The sequence below is a fragment of the Ovis aries genome, chromosome 2 (genome assembly GCF_016772045.2).
Source record: "Ovis aries strain OAR_USU_Benz2616 breed Rambouillet chromosome 2, ARS-UI_Ramb_v3.0, whole genome shotgun sequence".
NCBI classification, from domain to species: Eukaryota; Metazoa; Chordata; class Mammalia; order Artiodactyla; family Bovidae; genus Ovis; species Ovis aries.
In genome coordinates, this window is record NC_056055.1 from 18,532,583 (window position 1) to 18,547,666 (window position 15,084).

General features: G+C 39.4%; 1 protein-coding gene across 1 annotated transcript; it reads right to left on the reverse strand.

Moving 5' to 3' along the window:
- Nucleotides 1-12,486: 12,486 nt before the first annotated feature.
- On the reverse strand, nucleotides 12,487-13,440 carry LOC101105392 (olfactory receptor 13D1-like). Its single transcript, XM_004005221.5, has one exon. It carries the CDS (start codon nucleotides 13,438-13,440, stop codon nucleotides 12,487-12,489), a length of 954 nt encoding a protein of 317 aa, XP_004005270.3.
- Nucleotides 13,441-15,084: the final 1,644 nt, after the last annotated feature.

The following is a 15,084-nucleotide window of genomic DNA, read 5'->3' on the forward strand; positions in this document are numbered from 1 at the left end:
AGTTTTTTGGATATTGAGATTTAATCCAACTTTTTCCTATGACTAGTATTTCATATTTGGTTATTTTAATAAATTTAATACATTATTTTTAATACATTTAATATTTATTTAATGCATTTAAATTAGGATGGTGTTACCATTATTCATTTCTTTTTAAATACAATAAAAAGAGGAAATTGGAAGTCAAGGCTAATGGTTTCTTCCATATAAGAATTTGACCTCTCTGTGCTTTGGAAGATGGACACTGCAATGTCTACATTATGAAGCTGTGACATTCGGATGAGAAAATAAAAACCAGCAACCAATTGCTAGTAATTTTTATTATCAAAGGCAAGGGAAGAGAGAGATCCTCTCAGGACTTTTATGAGCATTCGTTTAAGGTGAGATGGTTTGATGAAGCCTGTTTGTCAAAAATCTTATCATACTGGGCTTTTTTTTCTGTAGAAAGAGCAGGTCAGTGAATATTTTCTCATACTCGTGTGATGTGATCAGGCTAAGATGTTAGGTTTAGAAAGACTGGTCTTTCTACAGTATAGAGGATCAATTGAGAATGGGACAAATGAGTTATAGGACCATGGAGACAGTGTACATAGAGGCAGTGAAGACTTAGAAAGCAATGAGATGAAAAGATAGGATGAATATGGGAGTTTCATGGTTACAGTATTGGATCTGAGGATCTTTTATGTATGGATAGTCATCAACGATGATTCAACTAGTATAAGTAAAGAACTCTGATGCAACCATTGACTGAATAAGAGGAGAAGCTTAAGGATGATGACTTCATAAAGGTAATGATGTAAGTTGGATGACTGGTTGACTGTGTTGACAACTAGACTTCCAGGTGAAGACAGATTAGTAAAGTCCAGGAGAGAAATCAGGAGTCAAGCTATATATTAAAAAGTCCTTTGCTCAGAGATGGCAATTGAGCACTAGGTGTGGATGATATTGTCTATGCAGAAGTTTGGGACAGATATCTATAAAATGATTGGCTTCATTTTTCTATAATTGATCAGAGTTGAAGTAAAGGGAAAAGAACAGAACACTTGTGATTTGGAGTATAGAGTCCAATTTGATTTTTGTCTGCACAAGCTGAGTGAACTTAGGCTATTTTTTAAACATGCTAGTTTTGATCTTCTCTTCTATGAAATACAGATAACTTAGTTACTATATTTATAATAAAATTCTTTCTTGTTACTTCTGAAAGAGCACCTGTCAGTCAGCTTATTTTATTTTAGAGTGTAATTGATTGATAAAAAATGTGTTAGTTTTAATTTTACAGCAAAATTATTCAGTAATATGTTTGTGTATCTATTAATCTTCAAATTCTTCTCCCATATACATTGTTAGTAATACTGAGCAGAGTTCCCTTTGCTATACAGTATATCTTTGATAGTATTCTTTTCATATACAGCAGTGTATAGATGCCCATCACAAACTCCCTATCTATTCCTCCCCCTCCCTCCTTCTCCCTTGGTAATAGTAAGTTCATTCTCTAAGCCTGTACGTCTGTTTCTAAGTTCATGTCTACTTTTCAGTTCAGTTCAGTCGCTCAGTCTTGTCCAACTCTTTGCAACCCCATGAACTGCAGCACGCCAGGCCTCCATCACCAACTCCCAGAGTCCACCCAAACCCATGTCCATTGTGTCGGTGATGCCATCCAACAAACTCATCCTCCATCGTCCCCTTCTCCCCCTACCTTCAATCTTTCCAAGCATCAGGGTCTTTTCAAATGAGTCAACTCTCTGCAATCAGGTGGCCAAAGTATTGGAGTTTCAGCTTCAACATCAGTCCCTCCAATGAACACCCAGGACTGATCTCCTTCAGAATGGACTGGTTGGATCTCCTTGCAGTCCAAGGGACTCTCCAGAGTCTTCTCCAGCACCACAGTTCAAAAGCATCAATTCTTCTAGATTCTGCATAAAACTGATATGATACAGTATTTGTCTTTCTCTGTCTGACTTACTTTGCTCAGTATGACAATCTATATGTCCATCCATGTTGCTGCATATGTCATTATTCCATTCTTTTTAATAGCTAAGTAATATTCCTTTCTTTATGTATATCACCTCTTTATCCACACACCTGTCAATGAACACTTAGGTTGCTTCCATGTCTTGGCTACATAGTCAGTTTTTGATCTTTATTCTGGCTAGATTCTGAATTCAACTCATTTGCGTTTACTTGTGATTTCAATTATATTGAGCAGCATCTGTTACTTTATTTCGAGTCTAGTCCTTTCACTCTGGCAGCTCTTAGGAATATTAGCATAAAATACCCCCAAATCTCTCCTCCTCTCTTTGTTGTCTGTCTCTCTCCACTCTATCTCTCTCCTCTTTGTCTCTTTCTATTTACCTTTCTTTCTCAGCTTTACTCCATTGCCACCCATTCTAGAATATACTGAAATATTTGTTTACTATTTCATTCATTAAGTCAGCACCAGCAACTTGATGGACATGAGTTTGAGCAAGCTCTGGAGGTTGGTACTGGACAGGGAAGCCCAGTGTGCTTCAGTCCATGGGGCTGCAAAGAGTTGGACACGACTGAGTGACTGAACTGAACTGATTTGTTTTCTGATGGGGAAAACAGAAAGGTGGGGAGGATTAGATTACTGCTTCTGACCAGGAAGAAACAGGGACCGTGTCTTGCCCTTCTACCTGAACCAATAAAAATAAAACAGATATAAATGTGAAAAATCAATTTTAAGATATTGAACATCAAACAACATAGGACAGTGATCCCTGAGAGATGAGGAATGAATGACGTGAACCCTTTAATTTTCCCGACTTACTTCCCTGAGTGATGAATTTCCAGGTAATAAGATAGGGAGAGGGAACCCATCAGGAAAGGATTTGAGGATGGAATTGAGAGGCCAGGGAGAACAAGGCAGCTAGTTTTCAAGTCCAAATCCAGAGAGGAGGAAGCTACAAAAAAAAAAAAAAAAAAAAAAAAGAACTAGAGCTCTAAAGGGACACTGCTCTGCACCTACTTCTGCTTTATTGACTACGCCAAAGCCTTTGACTGTGTGGATCACAACAAACTATGGAAAATTCTTAACAAGTTGGGAATACCAGACCATCTTACCTGCTTCCTGAGAAATCTGTATGCACGTCAAGAAGGAACAGTTAGAACAAGATATGGAACTACAGAGTAGGAAAGGAATACATCAAGGCTGTATATTGTCACCCTGCTTATTAAACTTAAATGACGTGTACATCATGAGAAACCCTGGCTGGAGGAAGCACAAGCTGTAATCAAGAATGCCAGGAGAAATATCAATAACCTCTGATATATAGGTACATCACCCTTATGGCATAAAATGAAGAGGAGCTAAAGAACCTCTTGATGAAAATGAAAGAGGAGAGTGAAAGGCAGGCTTAAAACTCAACATTCAAAAAACTAAGATCATGGCAGGTAATCCCTCCACTTCATGACAAATAGATGGGGAAACAATGGAAACAGTGACAGACTTTACATTCTTGGGCTCCCAAATCACTGCAGATGGTGACTGTAGCCATGAAATTAAATACATTTGCTCCTTGGAAGAAAAGCAGTGACCAATGTAGATAGCATATTAAAAAGCAGAGACATTACTTTACCAACAATGATCTGTCTAGTCAAAGCTTATGGATTTTCCGGTAGTCATGTATAGATGTGAAACTTGGACCATAAGGAAAGCTGAGCACTGAAGAATTGATGCTTTTGAACTGTTGAAGAAGACTCTTGAGAGTTCCTTGGACAGCAGGGAGAACCAACCAGTCAATCCTAAATGAGATCAGTCCTGAATGTTCACTGGATGGACTGATGCTGAAGCTGAAACTCGAATACATTGGCCACCTGATTTGGCACCTTTTTCTTTGGAAAAGATGATGATGCTGGGAAAGATTGAAGGCAGGAAGGGAAGGGGAAAACAGGATGAGATGGTTGGAGAGGATGAGATGGTTGGATGACATCACCGACTCAATGGACATGGGTTTGGGTGGACTCCGGGAGTTGGTAATGGATAGGGAAACCTGGTGTGCTGCAGTCCATGGGCTTGCAAAGAGTCGGACATGCACTGACTGAACTGAACTGAACTGATAGTATTCTATACCCAATGTACATATATTTCAAAGTTAACATTTTTTCATTTATCATTCTTAGAATCAGCACTGGTTTCATTTTAGTGGAAATTTAAATTTAGTAATCAAGGTCTGGCAATGGATTTACAATTACTATTAACATATCACTGCTCCCAGGTGTTCTCAGTGGTCACAACTGGGGAATAAGTGTGCTTTTATATGCACCTATGTACATGTAAATATACACACTTTTACAAATATTTGCATCCATATTTTGTTGTTGTTCAGTCGCTCAGTCACATCTGACTCTTTGCAATCCAATGAACTGTGGCCTACCAGGCTTTCCTGTGTTTCGCTAACTCCTGGAGTTTGCTCAAACTCATGTCTATTGAGTTGATGATGCCATCCAATCATCTCATCCTCTGCCACCCTCTTTTCCTCCTGCTCTGAATATTTCCCAGCATCAGGGTCTTTTCCAGTGAGTCGGTTCTTTGCATCAGGTGACCATAGTATTGGAGCTTCAGCTTCAGCATCAGTCCTTCCAATGAATAGTCAGGGTTGGTTTCCTTTAGGATTGACTGATTTGATCTCCTTGCTGTTCAAAGAACACTCAAGAGTCTTCTTCAGCACCACAATTTGAAAGCATCAGTTCTTTGGTGCTCAGCCTTTTTTATGGTCCATCTTTCACATCTGTATGTAACTACTGGAAAAACCATAGCTTTGACTATATGGCCTTTCTTGGCAAAGTGATGTCTCTACTTTTTAATATGCTGTCTAGGACCTGACTGTGGCTTGGATCATGAACTCCTTATTGCCAAATTCAGACTGAAATTGAAGAAAATGGAGAAAACCACTAGAACATTTAGGTATGACCTAAATCAAATCCCTTATGACTATACAGTGGAAGTGAGAAATAAATTTAAGGGACTAGTTCTGATAGACAGAGTGCCTGATGAACTATGGATGGAGGTTTGTGACACTGTACAGAAGACAGGAATCAAGACCATCCCCAAGAAAAAGAAATGCAAAAAAGCCAAATGGCTGTCTGGGGAGGCCTTACAAATAGCTGAAAGAAGGGAAACGAAAAGCAAAGGAGAAAATGAAAGATATACCCATTTGATGCAGAGTTCCAAAGAATGGCAAGGAGAGATAAGAAAGCCTTCCCCAGTGATCAGTGCAAAGAAATAGAGGAAAACAACAGAATGGGAAAGACTAGAGATCTCTTCAAGAAAATTAGAGATACCAAGGGAACATTTCATGCAAAGATGGGCTCAATAAAGAACAGAAATGCTATGGACCAAACAGAAGCAGAAGATATTAAGAAGAGGTGGCAAGAATACACAGAAGAACTGTACAAAAAGATCTTCATGACCCAGATAATCATGATGGTGTGATCACTCACCTAGAGCCAGACATCCTGGAATGGGAAGTCAAGTGGGCCTTAGGAACAATCACTACAAACAAAGCTAGTGGAAGTGATGGAATTCCAGTTGAGCTATTTCAAATCCTAGAAAAATGATGATGTGAAAGTGCTGGAGTCAATATGCCAGCAAATTTGGAAAACTCAAGCAGTGGCCACAGGACTGGAAAAGTCAGTTTTCATTTCAATCCCAAAGAAAGGCAATGCCAAAGAATGCTAAAACTACTGCACAGTTGTACTCATCTCACACACTAGTGAAGTAATGGTTAAAATTCTCCAAGCCAGGCTTCAGTAGTACATGAACTGTGAACTTGCTGATGTTCAAGCTGGTTTTAGAAAAGGCAGAAGAACCATAGGTCAAATTGCCAACATCTGCTGGATCATGGAAAAAGCAAGAGAGTTCCAGAAAAACATCTATTTCTGCTTTATTAAGTATGCTAAAACTTTTGACTGTGTGGATCACAATAAACTGTGGAAAACTCTGAAAGAGATGGGAATACCTGACCACCTGACCTGCCTCTTGAGAAACCTGTATGCAGGTCAAGAATCAACAATTAGAACTGGACATGAAACAACAGACTGGTTCCAAATAGGAAAAGGAGTACGTCAAGGCTGTATACTGTCACCCTGTTTATTTAACTTCTATGCAGAGTACATCATGAGAACGCTGGACTGGAATAAGCACAAGCTGGAATCAAGTTTGCTGGGAGAAATATCAATAACCTCAGATATGCAGATGACACCACCCTTATGGCAGAAAGTGAAGAGGAACTAAAAAGCCTCTTGCTGACAGTGAAAGAGGAGAGCGAAAAAGTTGGCTTAAAGCTCAACATTCAGAAAACAAAGATCATGGCATCGAGTCACATCACTTCATGGGAAATAGATGGGGAAACAGTGGAAACCGTGGTGGAGACAGTGTCAGACTTTATTTCGGGGGGCTCCAAAATCACTGCAGATGGTGATTGCAGCCATGAAATTAAAAGACGCTTACTCCTTGGAAGAAAAGTTATGACCAATCTAGATAGTATATTCAAAAGCAGAGGCCTTACTTTGCCGACTAAGGTCCATCTAGTCAAGGGTATGGTTTTTCCTGCGGTCATGCATGGATGTGAGAGTTGGACTGTGAAGAAAGCTGAGCGCCGAACAATTGATGCTTTTGAACTGTGGTGTTGGAGAAGACTCCTGAGAGTCCCTTGGACTGCAAGGAGATCCAACCAATCCATTCTGAAGGAGATCAGCCCTGGGATTTCTTTGGAAGGAATGATGCTAAAGCTGAAACTCCAGTACTTTGGCCACCTCACGCGAAGAGTTGACTCATTGGAAAAGACTTTGATGCTGGGAGGGATTGGAGGCAGGAGGAGAATGGGATGACTGAGGATGAGATGGCTGGATGGCATCACTGACTCGATGGACGTGAGTCTGAGTGAACTCCGGGAGTTTGTGATGGACAGGGAGGCCTAGCACGCTGCGATTCATGGTGTCCCAAAGAGTCGGACACAACTGAGTGACTGAACTGAACTGAACTGATGCAAAGAGCTGACTCGTTTGAAAAGACCCTGATCCTGGGAAAGACTGAGGGCAGGAGGAGAAGGGGACGACAAAGGATGACATGGTTGGATGGCATCACTGACTTGATGGACATGGGTTTGGGTGGACTCTGGGAGTTGCTGATAAACAGGGAGGCCTGCCGTGCTTCGGTTCATGGGGTCACAAAGAGTTGGATGACTGAGCAACTGAACTCAACTGAACTGAACTACGTTTGTGATAGCTTTTCTTCCAAGGAACAATCGTCATTTAACTTCATGGCTCCAGTCATCATCCACAGTGATTTTGGAGCCCAAGAAAATAAAGTTTCTCATTGTTTCCATTTTTTCCCCCATCGATTTGCCATGAAGTGATGGGGCTGAATGCCATGATCTTAGTTTTTTGAATGTTGTGTTTTAAGCTAGCTTTTGCACTCTCCTGTCTCAGCCTCATGAAGAGGATCTCTAGTTCCTCTCTGATTTCTGTCATTAGGCTGGTGTCATTTGCTTATTTGAGGTTATTGATATTTTTCCTGGCTATCTTGATTCCAGCTTGTGCTTCATCCAGTTCAGGATTTCCCATGATGTACTCTGCATAGTAATTCAATAAGCAAGGTGAAAGTATACAACCTGATGTACATCTTTCCCAATTTGGAACCAGTTCATTGTTCCATGTCCAGTTCTAACTGTTCTTTCTTGAACTGCGTACACATTCTCAAGAGACAGATAAGGCAGTCTGGTATTCCCACCTGTTTTACGAATTTTCTACAGTTTGGTGTTATCCACAGGGTCAAAGGCCTTAGCATAGTCAATAAAGCAGAAGTAGATGTTTTTTCTGGAATTCTCATGCTTTTTCTATGATCCAATAGATGTTGGGAAATTGATCTCTGGTTCCTCTGATGTTTCTAAAGCAAGCTTTTACATCTAGAAGGTCTTGGTTCATGTAGTGCTGAAGCCTAGCTTGAGGGATTTTGAGCATTATCAGGGTATTTATTATTATCTTGTTAACATGTGAAATGAGTGCAATTGTGTGGTAGTTTGAACATTTGTGGTAGTTTGAACATTTGTGCAATCCATATTAATTTCTATATATATGTATGGCCATATCTATCTCTGTTTTTCTGTATGCATATTGCTCTATGTATATACTGAAAGCAGTGAGTTCACACTATCTTCTTACCCAGTATCTCATGGTTTATTCTAGTTTTTCCTCTTTCTGTGTGTGTAACTCTTCTGTCAGTGGTAAGCAGGCTCTCACTATGCCTCATCTGTTTGCTTTCTCTTGTGTCATGTCCTGTATGTAATTGAGCTCCCATTTCTTTTGATTCACTTTACCTCTATCTCTCCACATTTCCCACACTAACATCCTTTTCTTCTTATAATACTTGTCCTCACAGCCAATAAATTTTAATATACAGAACTTCAAACAAAATGTATGAGGTAAGTTTTCTGAAAATACATTTTTAAAAAAGTTATACTCATAAAAAGAGATTAATTGTAGAAACATTGTCCTAATTACTCCTACCTTTCAGAATACATGTACCTGAAAATCCTTATGTTACATGGATGAAGGATGCATCCTTGTTTCCTTATTTTTAATTTTTAACTTCTTTTTTATTGAAATAGAGTTGATTTACAACATTGTATTTGTTTCAGTTATACAGCATGGTGATTTACTATTTTTATAGATTGTACTCCATTTAAAGTATTAATAGACAATAATGGATATATTTCCTCTTCTGGAAAGGAAATCGTGTTGCTTCTTTATACATAATAGTTTGTGTCTCTTCATTCCATACCTTGGCTCATCCTCCCCATTTCCCTCTCCTCACTGATGACCACTAGCTTGTTCTCTATATCTGTGAGTCTGTTACTGTTTGTTAACATAAATTCATTGGTTCTCTTTTTTAGATTTCACATAAAAGTAATAACATAGAGTATTTGTCATTCTCTGACTCATTTCACTAAGTGTAATATAGTCTAGGTATATCTATGTTGTTTTAGGTGGCAGAATTTAATTCTTTCTTTGTGGCTGAGTGAAAAACAAAGATCATGGCATCTGGTCCCATCACTTCATGGGAAATAGATGGGGAAATAGTAGAAACAGCGTCAGACTTTATTTTGGGGGGCTCCAAAATCACTGCAGATGGTGACTGTGCCATGAAATTAAGATGCTTACTCCTTGGAAGTGAAAGGTTGTTGTTGAATTATGACGCCGGGATTTTTGGCTCACGGAAGAGAAGAATTCAATCCGGGGCCAAAGATGAGGCTTGATTGCTCAGAGCTTTTGTGTAATAAAGTTTTATTAAAGTATAAAGGAGATAGAGAAAGCTTCTGACATAGGCATCAGAAGGAGGCAGAAAGAGTACCCCCCTGCTAGTCTTTAGCTGGATGTTATATAGTCACCAGCAGTCTGTTAATGAAAGAAAAGAATGTCTCAAAACTTAGAATGGCACCAGGCCCCTCACCCATAAGATGTATTTTGGGATAATCTTGGCTCCAAATGGTTCATCTTGGGCCATAAAAGGATTAACTTGAATCTTGAAGAAGGGCAGAGCACCATACAAATAGTGTCGTTTACCTAGATTAGAGGAACAATATCGGAGTATAACATACTGGTTTATCAAGTAGGTTCTGAGCCAAAAGGCAGAACCAACTTGAAGACAGAGTTTGGGGTAAATGCATAGTACATTAGAATAGCTTAAGATAAACATTTCCATAAGAAAAAGGCATTGGTTAACTTCAAGTGAAACCAGGTGTCATTATGGCAACACAGAATTTTAAGAGAAACCTCCTTTTAAATTTGTATAGAGAAGGAAAAAAATATCCCTAGTTTGTTTCTTCCTGCCACTTAAGGGAGATAAAATGTCTGACACTTGCAGGCTATTTCCTCCATTTGGAGATGCCTGGCCTTCCTGCCTGTTACCCTCTCAGAAGGAAAGTTATGACCAACCTAGATAGTATATTCAAGAGCAGAGACATTACTCTTCCAACAAAAGTCCGTCTAGTCAAGGCTATGGTTTTTCCTGTGGTCATGTATGGATGTGAGAGTTGGACTGTGAAGAAAGCTGAGCACCGAAGAATTGATGCTTTTGAACTGTGGTGTTGGAAAAGACTCTTGAGAGTCCCTTGGACTGCAAGGAGATCCAACCAGTCCATTCCGAAGGCGATCAGCCCTGGGATTTCATTGGAGGGAATGATGCTGAAGCTGAAACTCCAGTACTTTGGCCACTTGATGTGAAGAGTTGACTCATTGGAAAAGACCCTGATGCTGGGAGGGATTGGGGGCAGGAGGAGAAGGGGACGACAGAGGATGAGATGGCTGGATGGCATCATGGACTCGATGGACGTGAGTCTGAGTGAACTCCGGGAGTTGGTGATGGACAGGGAAGCCTGGCGTGCTGCGATTCATGGGGTTGCAAAGAGTCGGACACGACTGAGTGACTGAACTGAACTGAACTGAATTGAATAGTCTACTGGGGTTTCCCTGATGGTTCAATGGTAAAGGTCCCCCTGCCAATTCAGGACACACAGATTCGATCTCTGGGTCAGGAAGATCCCCAGGAGAAGGAAATGGCAACCCACTCCAGTATTCTTGCCTGAGAACTCTCTTAGACAGAGAAGTTGGCAGGGGAGAGTCTATGGGTTCCCAAAAGTTTTGGACATAGCAAATAAACAATAATGATATTCACACACATATATATACACGCACACATTACATCTTCTTTATCCATTCATCAGCTGATGGACACTTAGTTTGCTTCCATATCTTGGCAATTTTAAACAGTGCTTTCACTGTGGGTAAATTTGGAAGTATTTTTCAGAAGATAAAACATTTAAATTTTCTTTAATTAGATGCCTGTGTTGTCACCATAGGAGAAATATGATAATGGAAGTGAAGTGACATATACTATTGTCCTTAAGTGTGAAAGAACAGGATATATTTGGATAAGTACATAGTGCATGCAGCATAGTGTAGCAGACTGGGTAGAAGAAACACAGCAAGAGAAAGAAAGAATATATATATATACTAAAAAAATGAGATTGGGGCCGATCAAGTCCCTAGTAAAACAAAGATGAGTAATAAACAGAAAAAACATGAACTCAAGTAGTTCTCTCAAAAAGGGGAATGAAAAAATACATACTTTTAATTGTTAAAAATTAAACCTGGATATTTCTGGAAATGTTTAATTTTAATTTTTTTTCTGGTTTCTAAAAGTTTTCTCTCACTTTATGGACAAGTTGTCCCTACATTTTTATGCTATTTTCATAAATGATGAAGTTAAATTTGGTTTAGGTCAGTTGCTTAGTCGTGTATGACTCTTTGCAACCCCATGAATCGCAGCACGCCAGGCCTCCCTGTCCATCACCATCTCCCGGAGTTCATTCAGACTCACGTCCATCGAGTCCGTGATGCCATCCAGCCATCTCATCCTCTGTCGTCCCCTTCTCCTCCTGCCTCCAATCCCCCCCAACATCAAAGTCTTTTCCAAAGAGTCAACTCTTCGCATGAGGTGGCCAAAGTACTGGAGCTTCAGCTTCAGCATCATTCCTTCCAAAGAAATCCCAGGGTTGATCTCCTTCAGAATGGACTGGTTGGATCTCCTTGCAGTCCAAGGGACTCTCAAGAGTCTTCTCCAACACCTCAGTTCAAAAGCATCAATTCTTCAGCGCTCAGCCTTCTTCACAGTCCAACTCTCACATCCATACATGACCACAGGAAAAACCATAGCCTTGACTAGATGGACCTTTGTTGGCAAAGTAATGTCTCTGCTTTTGAATATGCTATCTAGGTTGGTCATAACTTTTCTTCCAAGGAGTAAGCGTCTTTAAATTTCATGGCTGCAGTCACCATCTGCACTGATTTTGGAGCCCCCCAAAATAAAGTCTGACTCAGTTTCCACTGTTTCCCCATCTATTTCCCATGAAGTGATGGGACCGGATGCCATGATCTTCGTTTTATGAATGTTGAGCTTTAAGCCAGCTTTTTTGCTCTCCTTTTTCACTTTCATCAAGAGGCTTTTAGCTCCTCTTCACTTTCTGCCATAAGGGTGGTGTCATCTGCATATCTGAGGTTATTGATATTTCTCCCAGCAAACTTGATTCCAGCTTGTGCTTCTTCCAGACCAGTGTTTCTCATGATGTACTCTGCATATAAGTTAAATAATAAGCAGGGTGACAATATACAGCCTTGACGTACTCCTTTTCCTATTTGGAACCAGTCTGTTGTTCCATGTCCGGTTCTAACTGTTGCTTCCTGACCTGCATACTGATTTCTCAAGAGGCAGGTTAGGTGGTCTGGTATTCCCATCTCTTTCAGAATTTTCTACAGTTTATTGTGATCCACACAGTGAAAGGCTTTGGCATAGTCAATAAAGCAGCCCAACTCTTAAATTCTGTGATTTTACATATAGCCTTTATTTCCTTTGTTCTACTTATACTGAAAACCTTGCATCCAATATATGAGCTCATTTTGTGCATAAAGTCAAAGATGCAAATTTCTCATTCTTTCCTCCACAACCAGTCTAGCTGTCAATTTTCTCATAGCGCCATGCACTTCTGTATTCCTCAGGCTATAGATGATAGGATTGAGCATCGGTGTGACTACTCCATAGAACAGGGCAATCAGTTTGTCAAAAGCAGCGTCTTTGGACTTTGGCTTCATATACATGAAGAGGATTGTCCCATAAAACACAGTCACCACCATTATGTGGGCTGAGCAGGTGGAAAAAGCCTTTTTTCTTCCTTCAGCTGAATTGATTCTTAGTACAATAGAAAGGATGAAAATGTAGGAGATACAAATCAACAGTAATGGAACAAATAAAAATATTACATTGCCCAACATGATAGTAATCTCATTCAAGGATATATCTGTGCAAGCTAGCTTGACAAAAGCCAATATTTCACAAACAAAATGATTGATGACATTTTTTCCACAGAAGGGCAACTGTACTGCAAGAATTGTTTCTGTCAATGAGTTGAAACAGCCCAGTCCCCAGGAGAGAGCTGCCATCTGAATACAAAGTGCCTTGTTCATGATGATAGGGTATCTCAGAGGGTTGCAGATGGCTATGTAACGGTCATATGCCATCACTGCTAGAAGTACACACTCTGTTGACCCCATTGTGTAAGAGACAGACATCTGAACAACACATCTAGTGAAGGAGATAGTTTTTTTCTCCGACAGAAAGTATATCAGCATTGAGGGGATAAAGGAAGATGTGTACCAAATGTCAAGGAAGGAAAGATTACAGAGGAAGAAGTACATAGGGGTGTGAAGGTGGGAATCCAGGAGGGTGAGGGTGATCAAAGTGCTGTTCCCCAGGAGAATCACCAGGTACATCAACAAACACACCGCAAAAAGGAGTTTTTCTGCTCTTGGATACTCAGAAAGTCCCTGTAGAATGAACTCAATGTCAGTCCAATTGGTCCTTTCCATTTCACGTTTTCATACCTGGAGTAATCCAGAAGAGATGCGGATTTAAGGAGTCTATACAGTATTATAATATGAAATAAGAGAATATTGGAGGAAGGACAACAGGTCAGTATTAGCCGGCTGGGTTTACAGTTGTGAGTTTAGATTTTTAATTTTTTCTTTTAGCTCATGTGTCAGGGAATAGAGGAAAGACAATAATTATGTTGGTAGTTTATTAACACTACAAACTGAATATTCCATTTCTGACATTATGATGCCCAAATTCTGAGTCAGGGAAGAACTATTTAATAAATACTTGTTCTTCTTGATTCAGACTTACTTTGAATATCATCATTTTGGAAATAACATGCTTAACTTCTTAAAAATATTGATTTATGATTTTATATCATGCCAGTCATTAACAAGAACATTGGTTTAGGGTTTTACAGTTTATGAAAATTTTCATCATACTTATTTTATCATCACTATAATTCTCTGAGGGAGATAAAGTTCATAATGGTAAGAAGCATTTTAAAACACAGTAGGTAAACAAACTACTATTCAGTTCTACATTTTCTGACTTCACATCCCCCCTTTTAAATTACTTGATTATTGCCCTCAAAATTATAAAAGCTGTCCGAGTGGGAGTGTCTAAGCACCTTTTAGAATAATGCTCTCCAGATGATTCTATTGTATAGCTGAGGAAGAAAATACCCATCCAAATTTTAGTATACAGATGAATCACATGGGAAACTTTGGTAAAAGACTCTCAATCAGTGGATCTGAAGTGGGTTTTAAGATCTGTATTCATTAACATGCTTTCAGATGTTGATGTTGCTTGTGTATAAGCACATGACTAGCAAGGCCTTTTAAATCATCTCTCTTTGATATGTTTGGAACTTGCCATTGGGGTTTCAGTTCTATGTAGGATTGAAATTGAACAGCAGACAATACTAAACTAAACATTTTGGTGAGACTTCTGTGTAAGTGTATTGCAATTTGTTTGGGATTTCTTAGTTTTTAGAAATACAAACAACAAAATCACGCATAGAACAGTTTGCCCTTTATTTCTGTCCATATGAAAGTCATTCCTTTTCCATTTGCTGAATTTGCAATTAAGCTCAATATTTTCCAAGAAAGGAAGTTGAGATTATACCAGACCTCCTTACCTGCTTCCTGAGAAATCTGTATGCAGGTTAAGAAGCAACAGTTAGAACCAGACATGGAAAAACAGACTGGTTTCAAATCGGGAAAGGAGTACATCAAGGCTGTATATTGTCACCCTGCTTATTTAACTTCTATGCAGAGTACATGATGCAAAATGCTAGACTGGATGAAGAACAAGCTGGAATCAAGATTGCCAGGAGAAATATCAATAACCTTGGATATGCAGATGACACCACCCTTATGGCAGAAAGCAAAGAAGAACTAAAGAGCCTCTTGATGAAAATGGAAGAAGAGAGTGAATAAGTTGGCTTAAAGCTCAACATTCAGAAAACTAAGATCATGGCATCCGAACCCATCACTTCATGGCAAACAATGGAAACAATGGAAACAGTGACAGGCTTTATTTACTTGAGCTCTAAAATCACTGCACATGGTGACTGCAGCCATGAAATTAAGAGATGCTTACTCCTTGGAAGAAAAGCTATACCAACCTAGATAGCA